Source organism: Panthera onca, chromosome A1, assembly GCF_046562875.1.
Source record: "Panthera onca isolate mPanOnc1 chromosome A1, mPanOnc1 haplotype 2, whole genome shotgun sequence".
Classification (NCBI taxonomy): Eukaryota; Metazoa; Chordata; class Mammalia; order Carnivora; family Felidae; genus Panthera; species Panthera onca.
The window spans coordinates 204,311,054-204,335,746 of record NC_138339.1 but is presented as its reverse complement, the minus strand read 5'-3'; the positions used below and the strand labels follow the sequence as shown (position 1 = coordinate 204,335,746).

Sequence of the window (24,693 nt, the reverse complement as noted above, 5' to 3'; positions counted from 1 at the left end):
TCTCTGCTTTGGTGTTTCTATTTAAATAATATAAAAATTTGAAAAGTTAGTGTGAAAGAAATTAAATAGATTTTCTGAGGTGTAGTGAGTGTGTGTAAGCATGTACTTGTGGAAAAAATTTAATGTCATAGGTTAGCTTAATGGAAATGGTGTACATTTGTGTTTGTAAAGAAATCATAAAACTAAACACTTTTAAAAAAATAGTTTACTTCTGAATAAAATAAGTTTTATATTAAAAATAGTTTACTATATTAAGATCAAGAGTAGGTGATTGTACTTTAGTGGTACTTTAAGTAATACATAACTTTTTTCATCTGATCCATTCATGCATAAACCATAGAGAAAATTACATTTCGAGCTAGTGTTGATTCAGGTCCTTATTTTAATTGTTGGAATAGAGATTCCAAGAATTCGCTGGTATTTATTTTGACATAGTAGGTGTCCATGTTACCTAAAGAAGGAAAGGAAATTATAGTGATAGAAGAGATACTTGGTTGTTAATGGAAATGAAATAGAAGACCTCTTTTTTCATTTTTATCTTTTGTGTGTCATAGTACGTTCTCTTCTGAATTATCTTTAGTAGTGTTTTGCTCCTCCTATTCTCTGTGCTTAATAGCGATTTGGGCATAGAATCCCATGGGTTCATTCAGCTTAACTGCTGGCATATCAATTTGTATTGTTTTCAGTGATTTTTTTTACCCATAATGTATCTATAAACTGTAATGAATATATTGATTCCATCTGTACCAAGGGATCTGAAGCAAATTTTGTACCAATTTTTGTTAGCCCTTGGTATTGTACTAATCTTGCTACTCAGTGTGGTTAAACACAGGCATACCTCAGAGATATTGTGCGTTTGGTTTCATATCACTGCAGGAAGAGGAATACCGTCACAAAGCTAGTCAAACTAATGTTTTGGTTTCCCAGTGCATATAGAAGTTATGTCTTCCCTATAGTCTATTAAATGTACAGTAACATTATGTCCAAAACAATGTGCATAACTTAAAAATACTTTATTGCTAACAAATGCTGTCACCTCACCTTCAGCAAGTTGTGATCTTTTTGCTGGTGGAGGGTCTTGCCTAGATGTTGATGGCTGCTGACTGATCAAGCTGTGGTTGCTGAAGATTGGGGTGGCTATGGCAATTGTTAAAAATGAGACATCAATGAAATTTTCCTCATCACTTGACTTCCTATCATGAACAATTTCTCTGTAGCATGTGATGCTGTTTGATAGCATTTTACCCACAGCAGAACTCCCTTCAAAATTGGAGTCAGTACTCTTAAGCCTGCGGCTGCTTTATCAACTAAGTTTATGTAATATTCTAAGTCCTTTATTTTAATAATCTTCACAGTATCTTCACCAGGAACAAATTCCATCTCAAGAAACCACTTGTTTGCTCATCCATAAGAACCAACTCCTGATCTGTTTAAGTTTTTATCATGAGATGGCAGCGGTTCAGTCCCATCTTCAGGCTCCACTTCTAATTGTAGCTCTCTTGTTATTTCCACCACATGTACAGTTACTTCTTCCACTGAAACCTTGAACCCCTCAAAGTCACCGATGAGGGTTGGAATCAACCTCTTCCAAATGCTTGTGAATGTTGCTATTGTGACTTGTCCTATGAATCAGGAGTATTCTTGGGGCACCTGGGTAGCTCAGTCAGTTAAGCGTCCGACTTCAGCTCAGGTCACGATCTCACAGTTCGTGAGTTCGAGCCCCGCGTCGGGCTCTGTGCTGACAGCTCAGAGCCTGGAGCCTGCTTCGGATTCTGTGTCTCCCTCTCTCTCTGCCCCTCCCCTGCTCATGCTCTGTCTCTCTCTGTCTCAAAAATAAATAAAAACAATTAAAAAATTTAAAAAAAAGAATATTCTTAACGGCATCTGGAATGGTGAATTCTTTCCAGAAGGTCTTTAGTTTAGTTTGCCCAGATCCATCAGAGGAATCACTATCTATGGCAGCTATAGCTTTTCAAAATGTATTTCTTTTCCTTTTTTTAAAAATGTATTTCTTAAATAACAAACTTCAAAATCTAAATTACTCCTTGACTGCAGAATGGACACAGAATGGATGTTGTGTTAGCAGGCATGAAAACAACATTAATCTTGTACATCTCCATCAGAGATCTTGGGTGACCTGGTGCATTGTCAATGAGCAATAATTAATTTGAAAGGAAGCTTTGTAACTGAGAAGTAAGTTTCAACGTTGGGCTTAAAATATTCAGTAAACCATGTTGTAAAGAGATGTGCTGTAGTCCAGGCTTTGTTGTTTTATTTATAGAGCACAGGTAGAATAGATTTAATGTAATTCTTTTCTTCTTAATTTTTAATGTAATTCTTTTTTTCTTAATTTTTAATATTTATTTATTTTTGAGAGAGACAGAGAACAAGCAGGGAAGGGGCAGAGAGAGAGACACAATCTGAAGCGGGCTTCAGGCTCACTGTCCAAGCTGACAGCACAGAGCCCGACGCAGGGCTCGAACTCACAAACTGCAATATCATGACCTGAGCTGAAGTCGATGCTTAACCGACTGAGCCACCCAGGTGCCCCGATTTAATGCAATTCTTAAGGGTGCCTAGGTTTTGCAAAATGGTAAATGATTGTTGGCTTCAACTTAAAATCACCAGCTACATTAGGCAGTAAAAAAAGGGTCAACCTGTCCTTTCAACCTTTGAAGCTAGGCATTGACTTCTCCTCTCTAGCTATGAGTCCTAGATGGTATCTTCTTCTAATAGAAAGGTGTTTCATCTGCATTGAAAATCTGTTGTTTAGTGTAGCCACTGGCATTAATGATCTCAGCTAGGTCTTCTGGAGAACTTGTGGCAGCTTCTACTTGCCCACTCGCTGCTTCATCTTGCACTTTTATGTTATGGAGGTGGCTTCTTCCCTTAAACCTCATGAACCAATCCCTGCCAGCTTCAAACTAACTCTGTGACTTCCTTACTTCTCTCAGCCTTCATAGGACTCAAGAGAGTTGGGGCCTTGTTTTGGACTGGATTAGGGTTTGGCTTAAGGGAATGTCGTGACTGGTTTGGTCTTCTATCAAAACCATTAAAACTTTCTCCGTGTTGGCAATAAGGCTGTGTCACTTTCTTATCATTTGTGTGTTCCCCGGAATAGCCCATTTAATTTCCTTTAAGAACTGTTTCCTTGCATTTACAACTTGGCAACTGGTGCAGTGGCCCAGCTTTCAGCCTGTCTCTGCTTTTGACATGCCTTCCTCACTAAGCTTAATCATTTTAGCTTTTGATTTAAAGTGAGAGATGTGTGACTCTTCCTTTCACTTAACACTTAGAGGTCAACGTGGGGTTATCAATTGGCTTGATTTCAAGGGAATAGGAAGGCCTGAGAAGGGAGAGATGAGAGAGCAGTGGTGGGTGGAACAGTCAGAACACACACAGTTATCGATTAAGCTTACTGTCTTACATGGATGTGGTTCATGGCACCCCAAAACAATTACAATAGCAACATTAGAGATCACGGGTCACAGATCACCATAACAAAATAAGATAACAGTGAAAAAGTTGAAATATTGTGAGAATTCCCAAAGTGTGACACACAGGTAGGAAGTGCACAAATGCTGTTGGAAAAACGACACCGATAGACTTGCTTGACACAGGGTGGCCACAGACCTTCCATTTGTAAAAAATACAATATCCGCAAAGCACAGTATAGCAAAGTACAATAAAACAAGGTATGCCCGCATTATATTTTCCCAAATTGTATTCATAAATAGGAACTTGTAAGCCATTTTCTCCTTCCTAGAGGAGGGAATTAGCAAGTTATCTCAGTGTCTCTGGGATATAATAGCAAAAACTGAATTTTTTGGCAAGCGTGTTACAATCCACTTACACTATGGGGATAGAAACAGGATAGGCAGAGAGGATAGAGAGACGTTTATTTGGACAGTTTTTAAAAGTATTTTTAAGTGTTTTGACAGAGTGCCTGCCTGGCTCAGTTGGTAGAACATGTGACTCTTGATCTTAGGGTCATGATTTCAAGCCCCATCCATGATGGGTGAAGAGCTTACAAATGTGTGTGTGTGTGTGTGTGTGTGTGTGTGTGTGTGTGTATGTGTATGTGTGTGTGTGTGTGTATACACATATATATATTAAATGTTTTGAAGGTTTACAGTAGGTTATTAACTTCCATATTTGATAGGACTGAAGATACCTTTTAATATAAGTGATTTTTAAAATTATTTCATGTTTTATTCCCTTCTTTCCACATATAGGCTTAGCTAATTGGAAGTTAGTTATCTTTATTTTTATTGTGTCTAAGCAGGAATTCATTTGTTAAAATTCCCATTTTGATATTTAGACAAATATTTGGGCCAGTAATCTCAGTGTGGTAGTAAATAATCATGTATAGATCAAAGACCATAAAAACCACACAAGGCCATTTGACTTGGGTTTTATTGCGAGACAGTTAAGACTGCTGTATACCATTCAGTGTTCAGATATGTCCATTTTTTTTTAAGTTTATTCATTTACTTTGAGAGATAGAGAAAGAGCATGAGTGGGTAGGGGAAGAGAGAGAGGGAGAGAGAATCCCAAGAAAGTCCTGTACTCTCAGCACAGAGCCCAACGTGGGGCTTGATCCCACAAACTGTGAGATCATGACCAGAGCTGAAATCAAGAGCCAGACTCTTAACCAACTGAGCCACCCAGGTGCCCCCCGTTATTTTTTGATTGAGTTCTTATCCATTTGGGAAGAATGTTTTCATTCTTAGTTTTCTCATTGGCATTTGAAAGAATTTTCTTGTGTCATCAGCCTAATTTGTATGTGCAGTAATTGATTCTGTCTTTGATTACTTTAGGAATTCAGGTCTCAGTTCAAACTTGAATGGGCATTCATTGCTTCAGTGGATGAAGATGGGTGGAAGGGAAGAAAACTTTAGTGTTTGCTTGTTAGTATTTCTGGCTAATTAATTAGAACATTCCTCTTCCCTAAAAAAATATATGGAGTCTGGAAATCTGAAGTAAGGATGAGTTCCATATGTCTAGTTAGTAAAATGTTTAGGCCAAGCTAAATGATTTGACACTTTTTTATTTTGATGTAGACAACTCTGGTAAGAATATTTATTACATGTATAATTATATGCATTGCTTTCCAAGAATGCTACAAAGTGATTTGAATGAAAGTTCTTTTATTCTTCTGCTTGAACAGGAAGTCAGCCATGAATATTACATCATTTGAGAGACACTTGTGGTACAAACTTGCATGTGGAAGACAGACAACTTGAAACTATACAGGAGCAAATAAGCAGATAATTTTAATAAACTAATATGATTAGTAAGTACAAAGTATGTGTTCCACCTGCAGGCTGAACTATGTTTTGTTTGGCTTATATATTGCTTTACAAAAAAAACTAAAAGCTAAAAATGAGAAGATCTGACAATAATTGCTTTACCTGTCCTCCTACAGACAGTCACCTGGATGCGAATTAAGGCTATCCCCTTTAGATGGGTCATGTAGTCTTCGGCTTGTCCCAGTCCTCCTCATTAGATTTTCAGTGTAGCCAGTGAATAAGTTAGACTCAAGGATTTTACCTGCTTTCAGAGGAATGAATCAAAGGGTAATTGACTGTCTTTTGTCTCACTGGTAGTAAGAGGTATTGATGGTGATCCACTATCTCAATCAGATAAATGAGATTAAAATGATAATATTTGTCTTATCAAAGTTTTCTATCAATTGAGACTCTTGAACTATAGTTTGGGCACATTTGTTTTATATGCCCAAGTGGGTTCTGAACATGAAATGAAGATGGTTCTGGCAGTAGTACTTACGCTGTGTGACCCTTCTTATTGAATATATATTCAATATTTGGAATAGGAAATCCCCTCTTCCCCAAATTGGTGGATAACAATTAATTTTGGAGCTTTTACTTCTAAAGTGAAAAGAGTTGCTCAGGATTACAAATTAAGTGACTCTGAGTAAGATGGGATGTTAATGTCTTCTATTTGTGAATGAAGGAAGCAGTTTCTAAAATCTTTTTTTTTTTAATGAGCACATATTAAACTGTGACTTAAAATGGCATTATTTGAAGTTAAAATTCATGAGAAATGTTAGTCTATTCTGTGAGTATCATGAAGAAATTTAGCCCTCTAGTGCCTTGCTTGTCAATAAAATGTATTTCAATGTGTTTTTAGTACAGAGCAGCAATGAGTGATTCTATAATGTTACTGTTCCAAAATCTCCACTAGAATGGAAAAAAATGTATGTGTTTGCTGTTTTAGTAAACAAGAACTCTCTGGGGTTTGTTTCTTCTTTAAGGTCTATGCCTTTGGGTTTTGCCAGCTCAAAGATGGTACATGGGAACTGATTACAGTTCTCTTCCCTCCAGGTCCGTCTTGCAGATGTGCACAGGGATCAGATCTGGCACACCTGCTCCGGTTTTCCCTTCCTTTCTTTCCCAGTGACCACATTAAGGCTGGTGAATGTTGTGTTTTGTTCTTTCAGCTAACTGCGTTACTGTGGTGCATCTTGAAGCCAGTTTGGGCATTTGACTTTTATCATTTGCTTTATCCCTTTTTATTTGTTTTATTCATGGATAATGTTGGAGTATTAAATGTTTACAAAAACAAAAGGATTAATTTGTAAATCTCAGGTTACTGTTAATTTAGATTCAGTCCTTCAGTGAAAATGGTACAGTATTTATACAAGGATGACCAAGGTGTTACTGGGAAGACCTGTGAATGGGTCTCTTGTTTCTTGATAGGAGTATAGTGGTAAGGCTCAGATCCTTTGATTTTTCAAAATATGAAGGATGAGTAAGGGAGACTTGTAACACATGGAAACTGAGACTCAGCCACATTTTAGAATTTGTTACGTTCAGGAGGCCTTTTAAAGGCATTATTTGAAAGAAATCACATGATATTTGACTTCCACATGTATCAAGTCAAATTTTCACCTCCTTATGGCTTTGGCCTTGACAATTTTTCTTAGACTTTCCCTTTTTTATATATGTAGAATTAGATATTTTTGTTGTGATAACAGTTTTTGAATCTTTAATTATTGGTATTAGTTCTCTGATCTTTTATGATGAAACTAGGCATATTTTTATTTAATATATTATTTTGGAGTTCACTGACTGAATTTGCCTGGTTGTGCTTTTTGTGTGTGTATTGGTGAAATTGCCTAGTTGTTCAGGAAATTGATTTGTATAGGTATTGGCTTATGTTAGTGAGCGTATAGTATTTCTAATATTAGCGATTGTAGTTGATAAATAAAAATGGTGTGTTGGAACGAAAAGACTGATGAACTGGGACTCAGGAGGCATTGTTTTTTTAACTTTGTGTCACTGAAGTTTGTGTTTTTGGGAAGGTCTGTTAACATCTTTGGGCCTTCTTTCCCTCATCTGTAGAATTGAAGAGGTGAATTTTGATTATTTTTAAAGATTTATTCCAGTTTATCTGTCACCCTATGATCGTTTAAATCTTAAAGACTTGCCTTTCTAAAAGCAAAGTATGTCATTGTATACTATTTCCACATTGTATAGGAATTTTGAAAATTGTGTTTTTTGTTATCACTTATTCAGGATTTAAGATACCACCCATATCTCTCTGTGTACCATTGCTTTCTATAATTGGTCTCAACCTATATTCATCTCTCATTTCTTCCCCATTTTCTAGCCAGGATATTCTAGGTTTTTGCCTGTAGAAGGTACTTTACATATTTTTACTTTCATGTCGTTCTTCATACTATTCCCTTTTTTGCACTCTTTCCCATCCCCCAGCCACTTTGAGGCACTATAACATTTTGTTTATAATTATTTTGGCCTTGCATGTTAACTGTATATTTATTGTGTGGTGTTGTATATAAGACAGTGAACTCCTTGAAGGCAGGTGTTTAATTTTCATCATTTTACTAATCTTATTAGTGATGCACATAATACTTTTCACATATTAAGGAGGGACTTAATATTTCTAGAAGTGAATTTATAAAATGATTAATGACATGTACTCAGCTCTTTGGTTGCTGTCTCCAGGTAGTTTACATTGACAAGTGTCTTAGAATCGGTCTGATGTTGGGAATTGATGGTGGAATTGCTGGCCATCAGGAATGACCTCGAGTTAGTTCTGTCAGACTAACACTCCTGTCTCTTTTTAGTGGAAGAATATATGTAGGGGCGATGCTGGCACCGGCCCTTTGGTTAAAGGTCTTAATACTGTTTATGAAAGTTGTGAGATGTTAATGGTCATTTGTATAGGTGGACTTTTGGGAGATGATACCTGAATTCTAGAATTTATCAAAGAAAATAAAATGCTTGAGTTGGGCATGTATGAATGGGTATAGATGATTCCCCCACCCCCTTGGATTCAATCATCTTTTTACTCTTGAATTAATTATTGTGTGCAATAGATGTGTGGTTGGTTTGGACTGGATAAAAGATCAAAAGACAATAAGGCAATGAGTTAAAAAGCTGAAAAGAGAATAGGAAAGTAAAAGGCATAAGATAAAAAGTTGCCTCTCTTTCTGCCACTTTAAGTTGATAATACATATTAAAGCATTCTGGTGAATATTATGTCCAAGAAAGGGGACCTGAGAAGATAAAATGAGAAAGTAGCGGAGAAGCAAATTATCAGGGATTAAATTTAAATCTATGTTATTTTTAGTTCTATTTTATAGCACATCTCAAATCTCTAAGAACTTCTGTATTAACAAATATTTAAGTCAAATATTATATTTGCTTAACAGTAAGAATAGCTCATACGTTCATTAAGAAGTATTTATTTAATGTTTATTCATTTATATTTTTGAGAGAGAGAGAGAGAGAGAGAGAACGGGAGAGGGGCAGAGAGAGAGGGGCAGAGAGAGAGGGAGGCAGAGGATCCAAAGCAGGCTCCACATTGTCAGTGCAGAACCCAGTGTGGGGCTCAAACTCACAAAACTGTGAGATCATGACCTGGGCTGAAGTCAGATGCTTAACTGACTAAGCCACCCAGGCACCCCAAAAAGTATTTTGATACTTAAATTTCTCAGAAAGCATTTGGATAATTTTTAATGCAACATCCTTTTAAGGATACAAAAGATAGAAAACATGCATTGCCCATTCTTGTTCTATCAGAGATTGTAAATAGGGAATATCTAAGGCCCTTTCCCTAGTATTTGTAGTAGAAGCATTTTATAGTACAGAACAAAACTGCATGTTGACTTAAGAAAATAATCTTGGTTAATTTTTATTTTAGAAAATATTAAGCCATTTATTTTATTTTAACAGGTATCTTTCAGATGAAGGCATTGAAGCTTGTACAAGTTCTCCTGACAAAGTCAATATAAATGACATCATCCTGATTGCTCTCAATGTAGGTTTTGTTTATTATCTTATATAAACATTTTAAATCTGGAAGCTATGTTCATGAGAAACCTCTTATAGAATAAATTGGATATTAAGATAAGTAATATGGAGGACATCTTTTATTTTTATTGTACATTTTAAGTTGCAGTGATGTTTGTTGAATTTGGTAATCTCATATCAGCCCAATTTTTAGAAATATATGTTTCTTGTAACATCTATTATACAGAATCCAGTGAAAAGAAAAAAAATGCAATTAAAACTCTCATTTCCTCCCATTGATCAGTTATAAAATTTCATAACATTTACAGTAGATACATATTAGCAGAAAAAACTGATCATATTTATTAAAACAAATTACCAGTTAACATAGGAACTGTAGGTAGGTTATAGCTTTTTGACAGCTGTATTTATTGTTTCAAAATAACTTTTCCTGTTAACAAAAGTAATATATATTGTAGAACACTTTAGAATACAAAAGTAAAATAAGAAAATTAGGTCTATTTATAATTACTGTTAATGTTGTGTATTTATTTCTTTCCAATCTCTCTCCCTCCACCTGTCTGTAATAGCTGTATCTTTTTCATGATTGGGATTGGCTTTTGGATTTTTTTTGAAGTTATAAAAATTATTTGAAATTTAGATGTAAGTTAAATGAATATTCTTTTTTCAGTTTTGTAGTTACCCCAGTGAGAGTTTTTTCATATTGCTTTTATAATAACAACCTATTAAATTATAATTTAATCTATTTAGTTAAATTTATACATTATGATACATAGTCAACTAAATTTATAAGAGAATTACTGCCTGATGAATCCGTCATATCACTGCAAAAGAGGTATAACATGAAGCAGAAATGGTAGCAACTGATAAGAACATTTAAGATAAAATAAATGTATAACTGTGTATAACTTTTTCTTTTCAAATTACTTAAATTTATATATAATTAAATGGACTTAAACAGATAAAATTTATGTTTCAATTCTGTCATTTATTTTCAACTTCTTTAAATTTTATTCAATAAAACTAACAAGATCATTTTTTGTTCTAAGCTGAGAATGTAGGTTTTTAATAATAGACTATAAAATTTTTTAAAGTAAGCTTTAGAAGTTATACATGTTATCTATGACTCCAAAGGGAAATATTCCCTATACACTTTTTTTTTGACCTGTACCCTAATAAGTGAATTCTACTTTCAAAAAATAGTGAAAGACCTCTATTCATTGAAAAAAATTTCTAAAGATGATGAGGAAGAGATTTCGTGACAATCTCTGCTTTTCTTATTTTTCTTATATATTTAGATAAATAGCAATGAGCTATCTATAATTGGGTGTGAAGCTTTATTATTTTTTAAAAGCTTATTTATATATTTTGAGAGAGAGTGAGCCCACAGACACATGAGCATGAGTGGGAGAGGGGCAGAGAGAGTGGGAGAGAGAGAATCCTAAGGAGGCTCCCACGTGGGGCTCAATCTCATGAGCTCTGAGGTCATGACCTCAAGAGATCAAGAGTCCGACATTTAACCGACTGAGTCACCCAGGCTCAGTTGTAAAACTTTAAAATAAATCAAGATGAAGTATTTGTCCTATGCACATAAGAGGTAATGATAACCATTATTTTATGAATTAATTTTTTTATAATTTTCTCTGAAATATATGGTTGAAAATTCCAGCCTAAGCTATCATGCCACATAATAGGAAAAAAAAAAAATACTTTTAATTAGGATGAGGTCTACACCAGACAGATAATCTACTTTGAACCTTACTTATCATCTTTAAATAAAATCAGGCATTTCTATTGAATTTTTTCATCTTTTGAGTGATCAGTAGCTAAAAAAGGCTTGTATTATTGATTCTTATTACATATAACTTATTACATATTGGGAGAATAATCCATGCATCAGCTTTCTTATGTCCCCCTCCTCCTGTGTGGGGGCACACTGAGCTTGTTCCTTTGTCCAGCAGTGAAAATGCAGTAATATATGTGCAGGTTTTCCCTGCTATCCAAAAGTAGAGCATTCCTATGAAAATTTTATAAGCCAAAATGGTGTAAAGTGAAGAAGCAATTACCATTAATTTATGTAGAAAGATTTTAGAGCATTCCCAGACCTAAAAAGTAACCTCTCTTAGGTTTTTCTGACACCATAGGGCATATCTTGCTAAAGGATGCACAAAATAAATCAAGATAAAACACAGATGCATACAACACAGTTCAAACCTACTGTGGCTTGATGCTGAGATGCTGAGTGTGGTTCCTGGGGAAGGAGCTTAGCTGTGGCCCTCTCACTGTTTGCGGTGTGTTCTGTGTTCTATGAAGGCTTACTATAAAACAGCCCTATTTTTGTTTTTCTTTTTCTGTAAAATGAAAATCTTCAAATTTCTTTCAGTTAGTGAAAACTCACGTAGGTCTTTTGTGACAGCAAAGTGGCATAATGCTAACTTTTGCAAAGCAAGGATAACTGGACAGTGTTTCTGCTCAGGGAAGTCCACTGGAGACCAGCACCCAAGGCATTGATTGGACTGCTTACAAAAGTACTCTGTGCCTAAATGAAACAATTCTAGACTCCTCCTTCCAAAAAACAGCTATTCACCATAAATCACATTGTTTATACAAATATATATAGTCTAGGCAGTGAACCACATTTTCAGTTAGGAGACGGTTCAAGTACATAGTTCCCAGAGGTTAGCCTAGGGCCAACCTTGTGAAAGCAGGCCCTTCTAAAAAGAGCAGCTACATAACTCATTTCTGTATAGATTTTTATGTTGAAAAGGAAGATTCTTAAGTTTTTACTCTACAGAATGGGGAGTAGGAATATTAAGAAATGACATTGAAATCAAACATGCAGTTTGGGGATCAAATACCTGAATTATTCAGAAGTAAATTAAGTGATAGCTCAGTATTAAATTACTGAATACCATGTATTGGTAAAAATTTAAAAATAGATTTTTAAAAATTTCTTTTAAGATTCTATACAATATAAAATGATTTGCCAGATAGATATTCCATTGAACTCACTCAATAAATAGTCAAGAATCTTTTGTATGTGTGCACACATGCATGTCTATTTATAGGCTAAATATTTCTCCTGCATAAATTTTTATGTACAATATCAATGGATTTTTGGACCCATTTGTCCTACTGATCCTGATATAATGGCATCTGAATCAGAAAATTGCCTTTGCAGTATTTATAAATTGACTTTGATTTTAGGATGCCTAAAGATTTGGTAGGTCATTTTCATCTTGCTAAAAGAATAATGAAATAATATTCATTATGTGTGTACAGCACTTTAAAAGTTAGGCAAACTTTGAATATATTGTCTCCTTTTAGCCTGATAACAACTTTGTGAGATAGGATTCATGATATTTTTTCCACTTCATAAAAAAGTAAATTACCTGAATTTAGAGAATTTGTGACAGTGTCCACAGTCCTATTAGTTAATTACAGTTTGTAGTGAATCAAAGCTTAGGATTTTAGTGTCATGCTTATTTCTACTTCTCATGTTAGTTTATGTTACATTTCGTAATTACTGCTAAAAGCCAGAAATGAGGGACCATGATGTATCATAAAATTTGTATATATTCTGTTTCTTATACACATTTAAATATTTTAGCCTTTGAATGACTTCAAAATAATGCCTATATTTTTATGAACTGTTAGTTGTATTACTGGCTTAATGATTATTCATACTCAGATGATAGCAAAATGTACATGTCTTATATTCACTAAAATTAACATGATAGCTAATATTCATTAAGTGCTTACTCTTTGCAGTTTATTGACTAAGTGCTTTGCGTATATTGACATTTAATCTTCAAAACAATCCTAACATAGGGAAGGCTAATGTAAATAGTTTTTGCCCATCTGTTACTCAGTATTTGCAAGATGAAAAAGCTTGCAACTCGAGGTATGCTTTATAATTTTTTCACTCCGTTATTGGTTAGAGGCTACAAACATGATAAAGCTGATGCATTGTTTCACAAGTGTTTTGATTTGGGGCTTAGTTTGCCTGACAGTTCCATTTGGTGAGTTTGTAGCTTGGGAGTAACCCTTGCATTACATTGGGAAACAAAATATGAATTATGGTGGTAAAAGACTGGCCGATTGTGTAATTTTATGCTCGTTTCTTAAGCTGATCACATACTGATATTTCAATAAGAGGATGTTCTATTATTGTAGGTGGTCAAAGGAGACTACCCTACTTCTCTCTATGTATTCATTTTATATTACAGTAATTTTAATCATCTAGTGTTTTCCCCTTGAGTCTAACATGAATTTTTGCCTTAACAATTTATGTGATTAAATGCACTGTTTTCTTTTATTTTGCTCTTAAGGAGATGACGACCTACTGTTATTATATTTTAAGGAATAGCAAAACAATATAAATTTGGTTAGCAATCTAACCGCACACTCCCAGTCACCAAGATAATTTCTTAGCTTAAATAATTAGGCCTCCTTCATGAGTATTGACAGTTTTCCTCGGAGCAAACTTCTTACCATTCCTTTAGTTTGCACTTCCTAAAGAGGACAGTATCCTTTGTGGTTCTGCTTTTTATGTGAATTGTACAGTTGAAGTTTTGTTTTTATATCAGAAATGCTATAACTTTGTTTATGTCAGTCCTTATGTTTTCCTTTCAATGTTTTGCTTTGGTTTGCTGAGAAATATGTACTTCTGCACTTTCATAGAGTTAGTCATTTCTTCACTAATTTAGATTTCTATAATTTATTTAAGCAAATGAAATATACTTTTACTACAGTAATATCTTACTGTTCTTGCTGTTGCAGTTGTGTTGTTTCCTAGGATATTTGTATGTTATGTAGCTTTGTTTTGGGTATCACAGCTTGTAGAATAATGTGTTTTCATGGCTCTGCATAGCAAGGTCACATAGGATTCAGTTATCAAGAATATATTCTGTTTATGTATTTAAAAGTAGTCATTTGGTTTGGGCTTGGGCATTAAGTTTTTTAGTAAGACTACAGTTTACATAAAAGCAAGTGTTAGGTTTTAATAGAGAAAATTTAGTAAGTTAAAAAGTTATCAAAAGGAATACGACCAGAATTAAGTCCTTAAACATTACTAGTCAACTTACCAGTGTACTTTAAACAACATATGTATGGGACTATGTTATTTGAAAAGATTGATTATATGTCTAGATCTCATAATCAGCTAAAAGATACTTAAATTTCATTCTATAAACCTTAAGTAACTTCATCTTTGTTTATGAGTAAGATTAGATTTAGATTTACTTTTCTCTACAATTATATTTTAATAATAATATTTTTATTTTAGACAGACTTAAGAACAATTGGCAAGAAATTCCTCCCCAGTGACATCAATGGTGGAAAGGTAGAAAAGGTAAAGAAAAATGTTAACTTCCTAAATTATGCTAACTACAATAAATATGAACATTTACTAAATTATTGCAATTATTTTTTGTCAGTAAAGACTGCACCTGCAAAATATTTTAGAAGTGAATAGATTATAGAGTCATCCTCATAGTAACTTTCTATACAAATGGAAATCAATTGACTTGAACTTTTAAACTTTTGGTGACTTTTTCAACATTTAAAAAAAACTTCTGTTTCAGGAATTATAATTATGGCACACTTACATGTGAGACTTACCAGATATTGCTGGAGTTCAGGACAAGGACCCTTTTGTACCTTTTAATTTTAGTTACCTATTTCCATATTTATTTAATGAATTTATTTATATAAAATTATAAGATTGTGAGAGGATATCAGAAGCAGTTTGTCAAAGCTATGCATTTGGTTATTGCTGTCATTTTGCACCACACACACACATACACACACATACACACATATATATAAATGCATAATATATATAATATAATATAATATATGTTATATATCATATAATTAGATATTTTAGAATATATATACATATATATTCATGTTATGAATTTTTTCAGTGATCTTTTTAAAATCCGGGGTACAGTTTTTAGGTACCAGCTACTCAGTCTTCTACTTCTTATTTATTTATATTCAATTTCTTCTTTTTATTTGAAAATACATGTAAATTGTGTCAGCCAAGAATTTTATGTGCTGTTGGTCACTTTTTGAACTTTTAAAGAACATCATTATCTATAATTTAAATAAATACTTTCAGTGTTTATGTTTAGAGTTTGAATAAATAGTCTTATAGTTTTAACATTTAGATATTTAATATAGTTATCAGATGTTTTAAATTTTAGATAATTGTAAAAGATCTATGATGTAACAACTTCTCTCATGTTTCTCACATTTTCTAAATATTAATCCATTTATGTAAATAATGGTCATCGTTTAGGTGGAAAGAACCATAAGAGTTTCTAATCTTATCTAGTTTTTCTAAATTTTTTTTCTTAATGTTTGTTTATTTTTGAGAGAGACAGAGAGTGAGCAGGTGGGGGAGGGACAGAGAGAGAGAGCAGGAGTCACTGAATCCAAAGCTGCACTGACAGCTCAGAGCCTGACATGGGGCTTGAACGCACGAACCGTGAGATCGTGACCTGAGCCGAAGTCAGATGCGCAGCCAACTGAGCCACTCAGTTCCCTCATAATCTTATCTAGTTTTTGACACAAATACTCAGAGAAGAAGTTCTATAAACTCTCAGCAATTCATTTTAATGTTTAACAACACTCTGTGTCAGCAGACTTTAATTATATTTTGATCTAAAGTTCTTATGCTACAACTTAAAGTTCATGTCTTCTTTATCTTCCCTTGGAAATGGAGAACATCTGCTTACCTTCTCTTGGGAGTAATTCTTCATATAGAGGACTTGTAAATGTCATTGCCACAGGTTTATTTTTGCTAAAGCTAGTTTATCTTGATTCCTCTGTTATTCTGTCACAAACTTTTCATTGAACTTCATTGTTCTCAGAGTTCTCTCTGGTTTCTGTACATCTCTTCTTTTTGGTTGTAGTAGTTCTCAGACTTCAATGTACACCAGAATCACGGTGAGGCCTGCATAAAACGTAGATTGCCAACCCCCCCCTTCCCCCTCCCCCCACACTTTCTGATTCCGTTGAACTGGGATAGTTCAATGAGAATTTGTATTTTGGACAAGTTTCCATAGGATATCGATTCTGCTGGTCTGGGAAGCATATTTAGCAAGCTTCTGGATTATAGAACCCCAGATTAGGCAGCAATCTTAGGTAGGTCTGATGAGTGTAACAGTTCTTTACCAGTAAAGTAACTAACATGAAAGCAGTCTGTGCATACCTTACATTAGTTTATTTAAGAACATTTCAAAGCTTTCTAGGTTATTGTTTTCCATGTTCTTGATGTGTCTTCAGGGATTCTGAGAGCCCATCTCTGCTGTAAGCTTGTGGGGATGTTGCTGACGAGGCCTGTGTCTGCTTATTCTACCTTCTCAGAGCATCCTTGCTTCAAAGAGTTTTTGCCCAGTGATCTCTTTAGGATTTCTTTTGAATGCAGCTAACAACAATGAAAAACACCTTAAAATCTTTAAATGTAGAATTTTCTGTACCAAATTTTATCTTTTAAAATATTCTTAATACTAATGTGACTTTAGGTTATGCATAAAATGAGAAGATTTAAAATAAACCCTTTACACATGAAACAGGAATTGTGTTGGATATCCCTTTCTGTCCTTTGGTTATATTTTTTTCCTTTAATTACCTATTTTTAGCACTAAAAATATCTCTCTTCATAGTACCTGTATTAATATGTCAAGGTGTTTTGAAAAATAATTTTAATAGAAATTTTGGAAGTTGACCCACAGGGAATTGCTCATTTTATTTGCCTTTTGTTCAAAACTCCATATGTTGTATAAATATGTAACTATTTTTAGGCTAAGTAAATGTTTAAGGAATATTTTTTTGACATGAATTATTTGTGCTTTTTTCTAAGATAGTACTAACTCAGTATAAACTACTTTATTTGTGCCTTTATTGAAATGCTTTATTAACCAGCATTTTACCATGTTAATGATGACTGAATCCGTATAAAGATATGGCTCCAGTCACTAAATTATGTCTGTCATAGTTCATGTTTAAAATAAATTTTAAAAAGATTCCAAATAAATTATTTTAATCTGTGCATAAGATAGGCAATAGTTAGTAAGCAGAGTATTTGTAAATTGTCTTAATCTGTGCATAAGATGTAGGCAATATTTAGTAAACAGAGTATTTGAATAAATAATCTGTTTTTTGGACATGTTGGATTTTGTTATAATACTATTTTTTAGTCATCTTTTATATTAAAAAAGGAATGAATGAATACAAGAGCTGGGTTGTCCAGTGATCATCCAAATAGATCATCTATTTGCATAGTTATAAGCATATGCTTAACTTCCCATAAACAGTTCATGTTTGAGCTTTAGGCCATAAAGATTGTGAGAGTAGAGGGAACTGTGGTGGAGAAACCACCTTTTGCAACTTCTTTACTGAGTGGTTCATGGTAGGCTTTGCATTTCTCAGATATAAATTCTTGAACCATCAGTTGCATTCTTATACACTAACAATGAAGCAACAGAAAGACAAATAAAGAAACTGATCCCATTCACAATTGCACCAAGAAGCATAAAATACCTAGGAATAAATCTAACCAAAGATGTAAAAGATCTGTATGCTGAAAACTATAGAAAGCTTATGCAGGTAATTGAAGAAGATTTAAAGAAATGGAAAGACATTCCCTGCTCATGGATTGGAAGAATAAATATTGTCAAAATGTCAATACTACCCAAAGCTATCTACACATTCAATGCAATCCCAATCAAAATTGCACCAGCATTCTTCTCGAAACTAGAACAAGCAATCCTAAAATTCATATGGAACCACAAAAGGCCCCGAATAGCCAAAGTAATTTTGAAGAAGAAGACCAAAGCAGGAGGCATCACAATCCCAGACTTTAGCCTCTACTACAAAGCTGTCATCATCAAGACAGCATGGTATTGGCACAATAACAGACACATAGACCAATGGAATAGAATAGAAACCCCAGAACTAGACCCACAAACGTATGGCCAACTCATCTTTGACAAAGCAGGAAAGAACATCCAATGGAAAAAAGACAGTCTCTTTAACAAATGGTGCTGGGAGAACTGGACAGCAACATGCAGAAGGTTGAAACTAGACCACTTTCTCACACCATTCACAAAAATAAACTCAAAATGGATAAAGGACCTGAATGTGAGACAGGAAACCATCAAAACTCTAGAGGAGAAAGCAGGAAAGGACCTCTCTGACCTCAGCCGTAGCAATCTCTTACTCGACACATCCCCAAAGGCAAGGGAATTAAAAGCAAAAGTGAATTACTGGGACCTTATGAAGATAAAAAGCTTCTGCACAGCAAAGGAAACAACCAACAAAACTAAAAGGCAACCAACGGAATGGGAAAAGATATTTGCAAATGACATATCAGACAAAGGGCTAGTATCCAAAATCTATAAAGAGCTCACCAAACTCCACACCCGAAAAACAAATAACCCAGTGAAGAAATGGGCAGAAAACATGAATAGACACTTCTCTAAAGAAGACATCCGGATGGCCAACAGGCACATGAAAAGATGTTCAACGTCGCTCCTTATCAGGGAAATACAAATCAAAACCATACTCAGATATCAGCTCACGCCAGTCAGAGTGGCCAAAATGAACAAATCAGGAGACTATAGATGCTGGAGAGGATGTGAAGGAACCCTCTTGCACTGTTGGTGGGAATGCAAATTGGTGCAGCCGCTCTGGAAAGCAGTGTGGAGGTTCCTCAGAAAATTAAAAATAGACCTACCCTATGACCCAGCAATAGCACTGCTAGGAATTTATCCAAGGGATACAGGAGTACTGATGCATAGGGGCACTTGTACCCCAATGTTTATAGCAGCACTCTCAACAATAGCCAAATTATGGAAAGAGCCTAAATGTCCATCAACTGATGAATGGATAAAGAAATTGTGGTTTATATACACAATGGAGTACTACATGGCAATGAGAAAGAACGAAATATGGCCCTTTGTAGCAACGTGGATGGAACTGGAGAGTGTGATGCTAAGTGAAATAAGCCATACAGAGAAAGACAGATACCATATGGTTTCACTCTTATGTGGATCCTGAGAAACGTAACAGAAGCCCATGGGGGAGGGGAAGGAAAAAAAAAAAAAAAAGAGGTTAGAGTGGGAGAGAGCCAAAGCATAAGAGACTGTTAAAAACTGAGAACAAACTGAGGGTTGATGGGGGGTAGGAGGGAGGGGAGGGTGGGTGATGGGTATTGAGGAGGGCACCTTTTGGAATGAGCACTGGGTGTTGTATGGAAACCAATTTGACAATAAATTTCATATATTAAAAAAATAAATAAATAAAAAAATAAAGTCTTGAACCTAGTGTTATAGTCTAAAAAATCATGGAACAAAGTTAAAAAAAAAGAAAAAGCAAAACCATTCTTTCTACAAAACTGTTTCGTATTTTTAATATTTTTTAAGCTTAATGTTTTACAGTAGTCATTTTCATAGTTTACGCCTCTGAACCAAAGTATATAAATAGAATTATAAAATATAGGTTAATGTAAAAATGCTTTGTTACCCATCCAGCTATGTGATGACATTATGCATTATTGTGGAACCCTAAAAAGGAAAGGCTTTCAGGTCTGCGTTTATTTTTTTCTTCTAAGTTTTAGAAACGACTGGTTGTACATGCCTTTTTAAACATGAAACTGTGGGTAAAGACCTGATTTTACAAATGGATGGACTGTCTCAAAGCTTCAGCAATACCAACATCAACCACAAGATGGCTTCACTGCCTTAAAATTCAAAGTGAATGCACTCTTACCAGTAGCCTAGAAAATTAGATGTTTTTAAAAAGAAAAATAATTGAAAAAAGTTTTTAAGTTTTAATTTAAATAAAATTGTATCATGTTTCATGTATGTTAATTTATTCTGTGCTAATAATACAGTTTGTCAGTGTTCCTTCTAATGAGTTATTAAAATTAAGCATACACGTTTTTTTTTCAGAACAGTGGATTACTCTGAAACATTGATTTTACTATGCAATAAAGCATAGTAAATAAATAAATAAATACAAGTGCTCATTGGCAATTATTAATAGAACTGTGGAGTTTAAAAACAACTGCATAAAACAATATATATTAGCCACGTACTCTGTTCACTTTACTTTTTTTCTTTCCTAATTCTCCCAGAGAACAAAAAGCTAACCAGGTGAAGGATAGACGTGTGGAAATAGGGAAATGATACACTAGTAGAAGGTTTACTTTGGACTGGGAGTCCTGCAATGTTTTCCTCATGTTTCATTTGCTGTAATTGCTCTGAATGTAAGAGAAATCATGTTCTGTGCTGTACTTTGATGTATAAATTGATGCTTTTTGCAGGGGATCTCAAGTTTGGGAAAACCTATTCAAGATTATGTCTATTTCTCACTTAACAGGCTTTTATAATATCCTGTTTTTAAAATTTCTAAGAGGTAGAAACTTTTAGATCTTCTAGTAAATATCACCATATTTATGATTCAGAAAGGGGTTTTTTTTTTTGCTCATTATTATTATTTCTTACATTTACACTCTTGCTGTATGTGAATATCACTTGAAAATTTTGAGATAAGGATGAGGGACTACCTTCGCAAAGCTATTTTTATTTTCATCAGTGCTTTTGACTTGTTTTCCTCTTGTTTTTTGGGTTTTTTGTGTGTGTGTGTGTGAGCTCCTTTCCTATCTAGGAGAACCCTGATTTTCAGCAAACTCTTCTTTTTCTCCACCTTCTCCTCTTTACTGAAAATCTACTCTGTCCCAGATACTATGTTAAGTAATTTACATCCAATATCTATGTAGTCTTCAGAAGAACACTGAAAACAGAAAAGATTTTTTACTGCAGAGATGCAGTAACTGGAACTTTCTTAAAATGTGTCTTTTGTTGCTACAGCACCTTCATATTGCCATGTAAACACAATGTCTTCCCCTCACCGGCCAGCCAAACTGCTGTTTATTCTTCAAATCCTCACTCAGATGCCACGTATCTCCTAATTTTCTTGACTCCTTTTGAGCAGAATTCATTTTTAAGCATTAACATTTCCGTTGGCCTTTATACCTATATATGCTTCTCTATGTAACAAATGTTGTAGTTTTGGAACATGTAATAGAAAGATGACAGACTTTGGTGTAAGACAGATCCACATTTGAATTCTAATTCTGCCTCTTACTAGCTGAGTGACCTCTGGCAGAGTACATTACCCTCTGCTCTCAGTTTTCTCATTTAAGATACACAGTGATCCTAACATACTTTATAGATCTGGAGGTAAATTATTGTAAAAACACAAGGAAATACTTTATTTATCAAGGAGTTTTGAATATTGTGTTTGTGCTAATAAGTTCAAGGGATGCAGAGATTAACAGGACAGCCCATGCCTTGTTGGAGCAAACTTTTGAACAATTAAAAACCTATTTTATTGTACAAACTGTAAAAAATAGAGCTTGACAAAATCTTGACTGGTAAGATAAGTGTAGTGGACGTTTATGATTCCTAGAACCTGAGTTCTTTTCCTGTGTTGGGGGGGGAGGAATTTCCCATCTTTAGAGTCTTGGTGGTGGAGAAGAAGAAAATTGGAAATAGTTTTTCCCCAGCCTCCCTTGCAACTATGCTATGCATACATACCTCAGCTCTACTCGTCAGGTGAGCTGCTCTGGTCTTGGGCTAATTAATCACACAACTACTCGGGAACTGTGGCAAATGCTCTCTGCCGGGAGAAGCTACAGCAAGGCTGAGTCTCTGGGGTAACAGCGGCAGAAGTGCTGAGGTAAGCGTCCAGGGTGGGTGAGACTGAAGGGACGAGGCATGTAGGGTGATGCTTGCAATGTGCAGGGTCCAGCTCCTTAACAGCTCCTAAACGCCGATTATCAGCTTGTCTTCCCAGTTTAGAGTTCATTGACATCTAGTTGGTACTTGAAATCAGTCACTGGCAAATGCCACCATCACTAAGGCTTCTCATCTCCCCCCCACCCGTCCCAGAACTCTTTTACTGACACACCCCTGCCCCCAGACCAGTTCTGTGGTTTGACTGTGAGTGGTTTTTTCCGCTGGGTAGGCGGCAGACCTAGTTCTTTCATTCTCCTGACATTTCTGTGGACTACACAGTGTCTTAATTTCAGAATATCATGTACATTATTTAACTATTTTAAGGTAATATTTGATATGTACAAACATATATGTTTTAAAGCTTAATAATGATGTGAGTACCTGTGAAGCCTCAGCCTGATGTAGGAGCTAGAACATTAAAGTGCCACCCTGCCTCCTTTATGTGCCTGGTGCTTCCTCCCTCCCACACCAAGAAATGGAGTTCAGTTTTACATGACTTTTAAAAATATTCCTAAACAATTTGTGGTTTTGTTTTTAGGCTTTATAAAATGATAACATATTGTCTGCTTTCATCATTCAGTGTTGTATTTCTAATAGGTGTCCGTGTTGCACATGGCTATTATTCATTTGTTTTCTCTTCTGTGTAACATAAACTGTGTAAATATACCTCAGTTTACTTATTCATTCTTCTATTGATGGATATTTAGGTGCTTTTCTTCTTCTTTTGATAATAGATGAACTACTTCTAGGAACAAATTTATATATTTTTCCTGATGCATGTATGTGAGTTTCTTTGGGACACATAACCAGGGATTGAATTATTATGTGCTAGAGCTAAGCAAATGTTTGACTTTATAAGATTATGCCAAATAATTTTTCAGAATGGTTGTGCCAGATTTATCTTAACTTCAGTAGTATATGGGAGATACCATTAATCTGCATCATTTGTGACTCTTGAAATTATCAATTTTTTTCTAATCTTGTGATTTTAAAATATGTTATTCTGTGTAAATTTTCTAGACAGGCTTATTATTTTATAGTCTGTTTTTGATTAATTCCAAATTCTCCAGGCCTTAGAAACTTAAATTTGTTTCTTTATTATTATTATTTTTTTATGATTCTCATGCTTTGTGGCTTGTTTCTTTGTGAGTCTCTTGATATTTTCTTGTGACTTCATGTTTCTTGATCTTTTTATATGGGAATCCTGGGTGCCTGAGTCAGCAGTGCTTTCTTCTAGAAGGGACATGTGGAGCTAGTGGGGGTACTACTAATTTACAGTGAGTTGAGGTTTTGGCTAAGGTTAATTTTGCTACGTTTTCACTAGCCTGGAGTTGAGGCTCTCTCAGCTGCAATGTCATTACTACCAGAAGCAAACATAGATATTCTCTGGAGGAAAATGCCCTCCAAATTGAGACTTACCGTACATGCCTGAATGGATGGTGTGAGGAATGTTCTAAAATTTCTAACATTATAAAAAGTTGTCTTTCACTCTAGTTTCTTGAGTCTGATATTATCCTTATAATGGTACAGAGTGTGACAAATCATACTTTTATCCCCTGTGCTCTTTTCCTGCCCTACCCTTGTGTTTATTAAAATAAAATTTGTTGAAATGGTATTAAGATATTAATGATTTTAAGGCAAAGAAGTAGGTTAAGAAAGAGAGCATCGTAAATGCTATTTAAAGCCTGTCCTTCAGGCTTTTAAAGAAGGTAAAGCAGAACCACTATTTCTTCTTTCAAGGCAGCTTTCTGGGATCATTTGCCCAGTTGCTTGGACCCTAAGGTAGAGATGTGAGTAGTCTAGCCAAAAACTTCTCTAGATAAAAGTGAAGGGGGAAAAAAATGACCCCTAGAAAATCTTATTGGGGCGCCTGGGTGGCGCAGTCGGTTAAGCGTCTGACTTCAGCCAGGTCACGATCTCACGGTCTGTGAGTTCGAGCCCCGCGTCAGGCTCTGGGCTGATGGCTCAGAGCCTGGAGCCTGTTTCCGATTCTGTGTCTCCCTCTCTCTCTGTCCCTCCCCCGTTCATGCTCTGTCTCTCTCTGTCCCAAAAATAAATAAACGTTGAAAAAAAAAAAAAGAAAATCTTATTGAAACTTTGGAAGTAGTGATAAAAAATGAAATGAATTATGATTTTAAGTACTTAAAAGGACTCTGGAGGATGGAACTGTCTTTATTCTGTTAATTTTAACTCACTTTGCAATAATGCGATGCTAACATTGTTAGGTTTTGATGGAGCAAACTTATTTCTCAAGGAAATTGATATGATTATACAAAGAAATGGCTACCAGATATTTCACAGTAAGTAAAATAAACTGTCCAAACTTAAATGGTTTCTAGAGTCCTAAAAAATTACAGTTTCAGCAGTTTTTCCAGGTGTGATCAGACTTAGATAACTCGTTCCATGTCATCCAGCCTTTAGAGAGACTGATAAACAAGAGTGCTATTGACTATGATCAGTAAACTGATGGAGTCATTTAAATCTGGTATTCCGTATCAGTTTAAATGACTGGTTAGGAGTTCAGATTACAGAGGTGTCCATCTTTAAAGAGAAAGGAATGAAGCCTGGGTGAATTT

At 34.8% G+C, this 24,693-nt stretch overlaps 1 protein-coding gene across 6 annotated transcripts in view; it reads left to right on the top strand.

Moving 5' to 3' along the window:
* Window positions 1-24,693, top strand: part of TDRD3 (tudor domain containing 3) — a 166,456-nt gene that overhangs the window by 53,817 nt on the left and 87,946 nt on the right. For all 6 annotated transcript variants that reach the window (XM_060637033.3, XM_060637034.3, XM_060637030.3 and 3 more), the window contains exons 2-3: window positions 9,225-9,309; window positions 14,590-14,655. In XM_060637033.3, coding sequence (XP_060493016.3) covers window positions 9,225-9,309; window positions 14,590-14,655 — 151 coding nt within the window. The remainder of the gene's footprint in view (window positions 1-9,224; window positions 9,310-14,589; window positions 14,656-24,693) is intronic.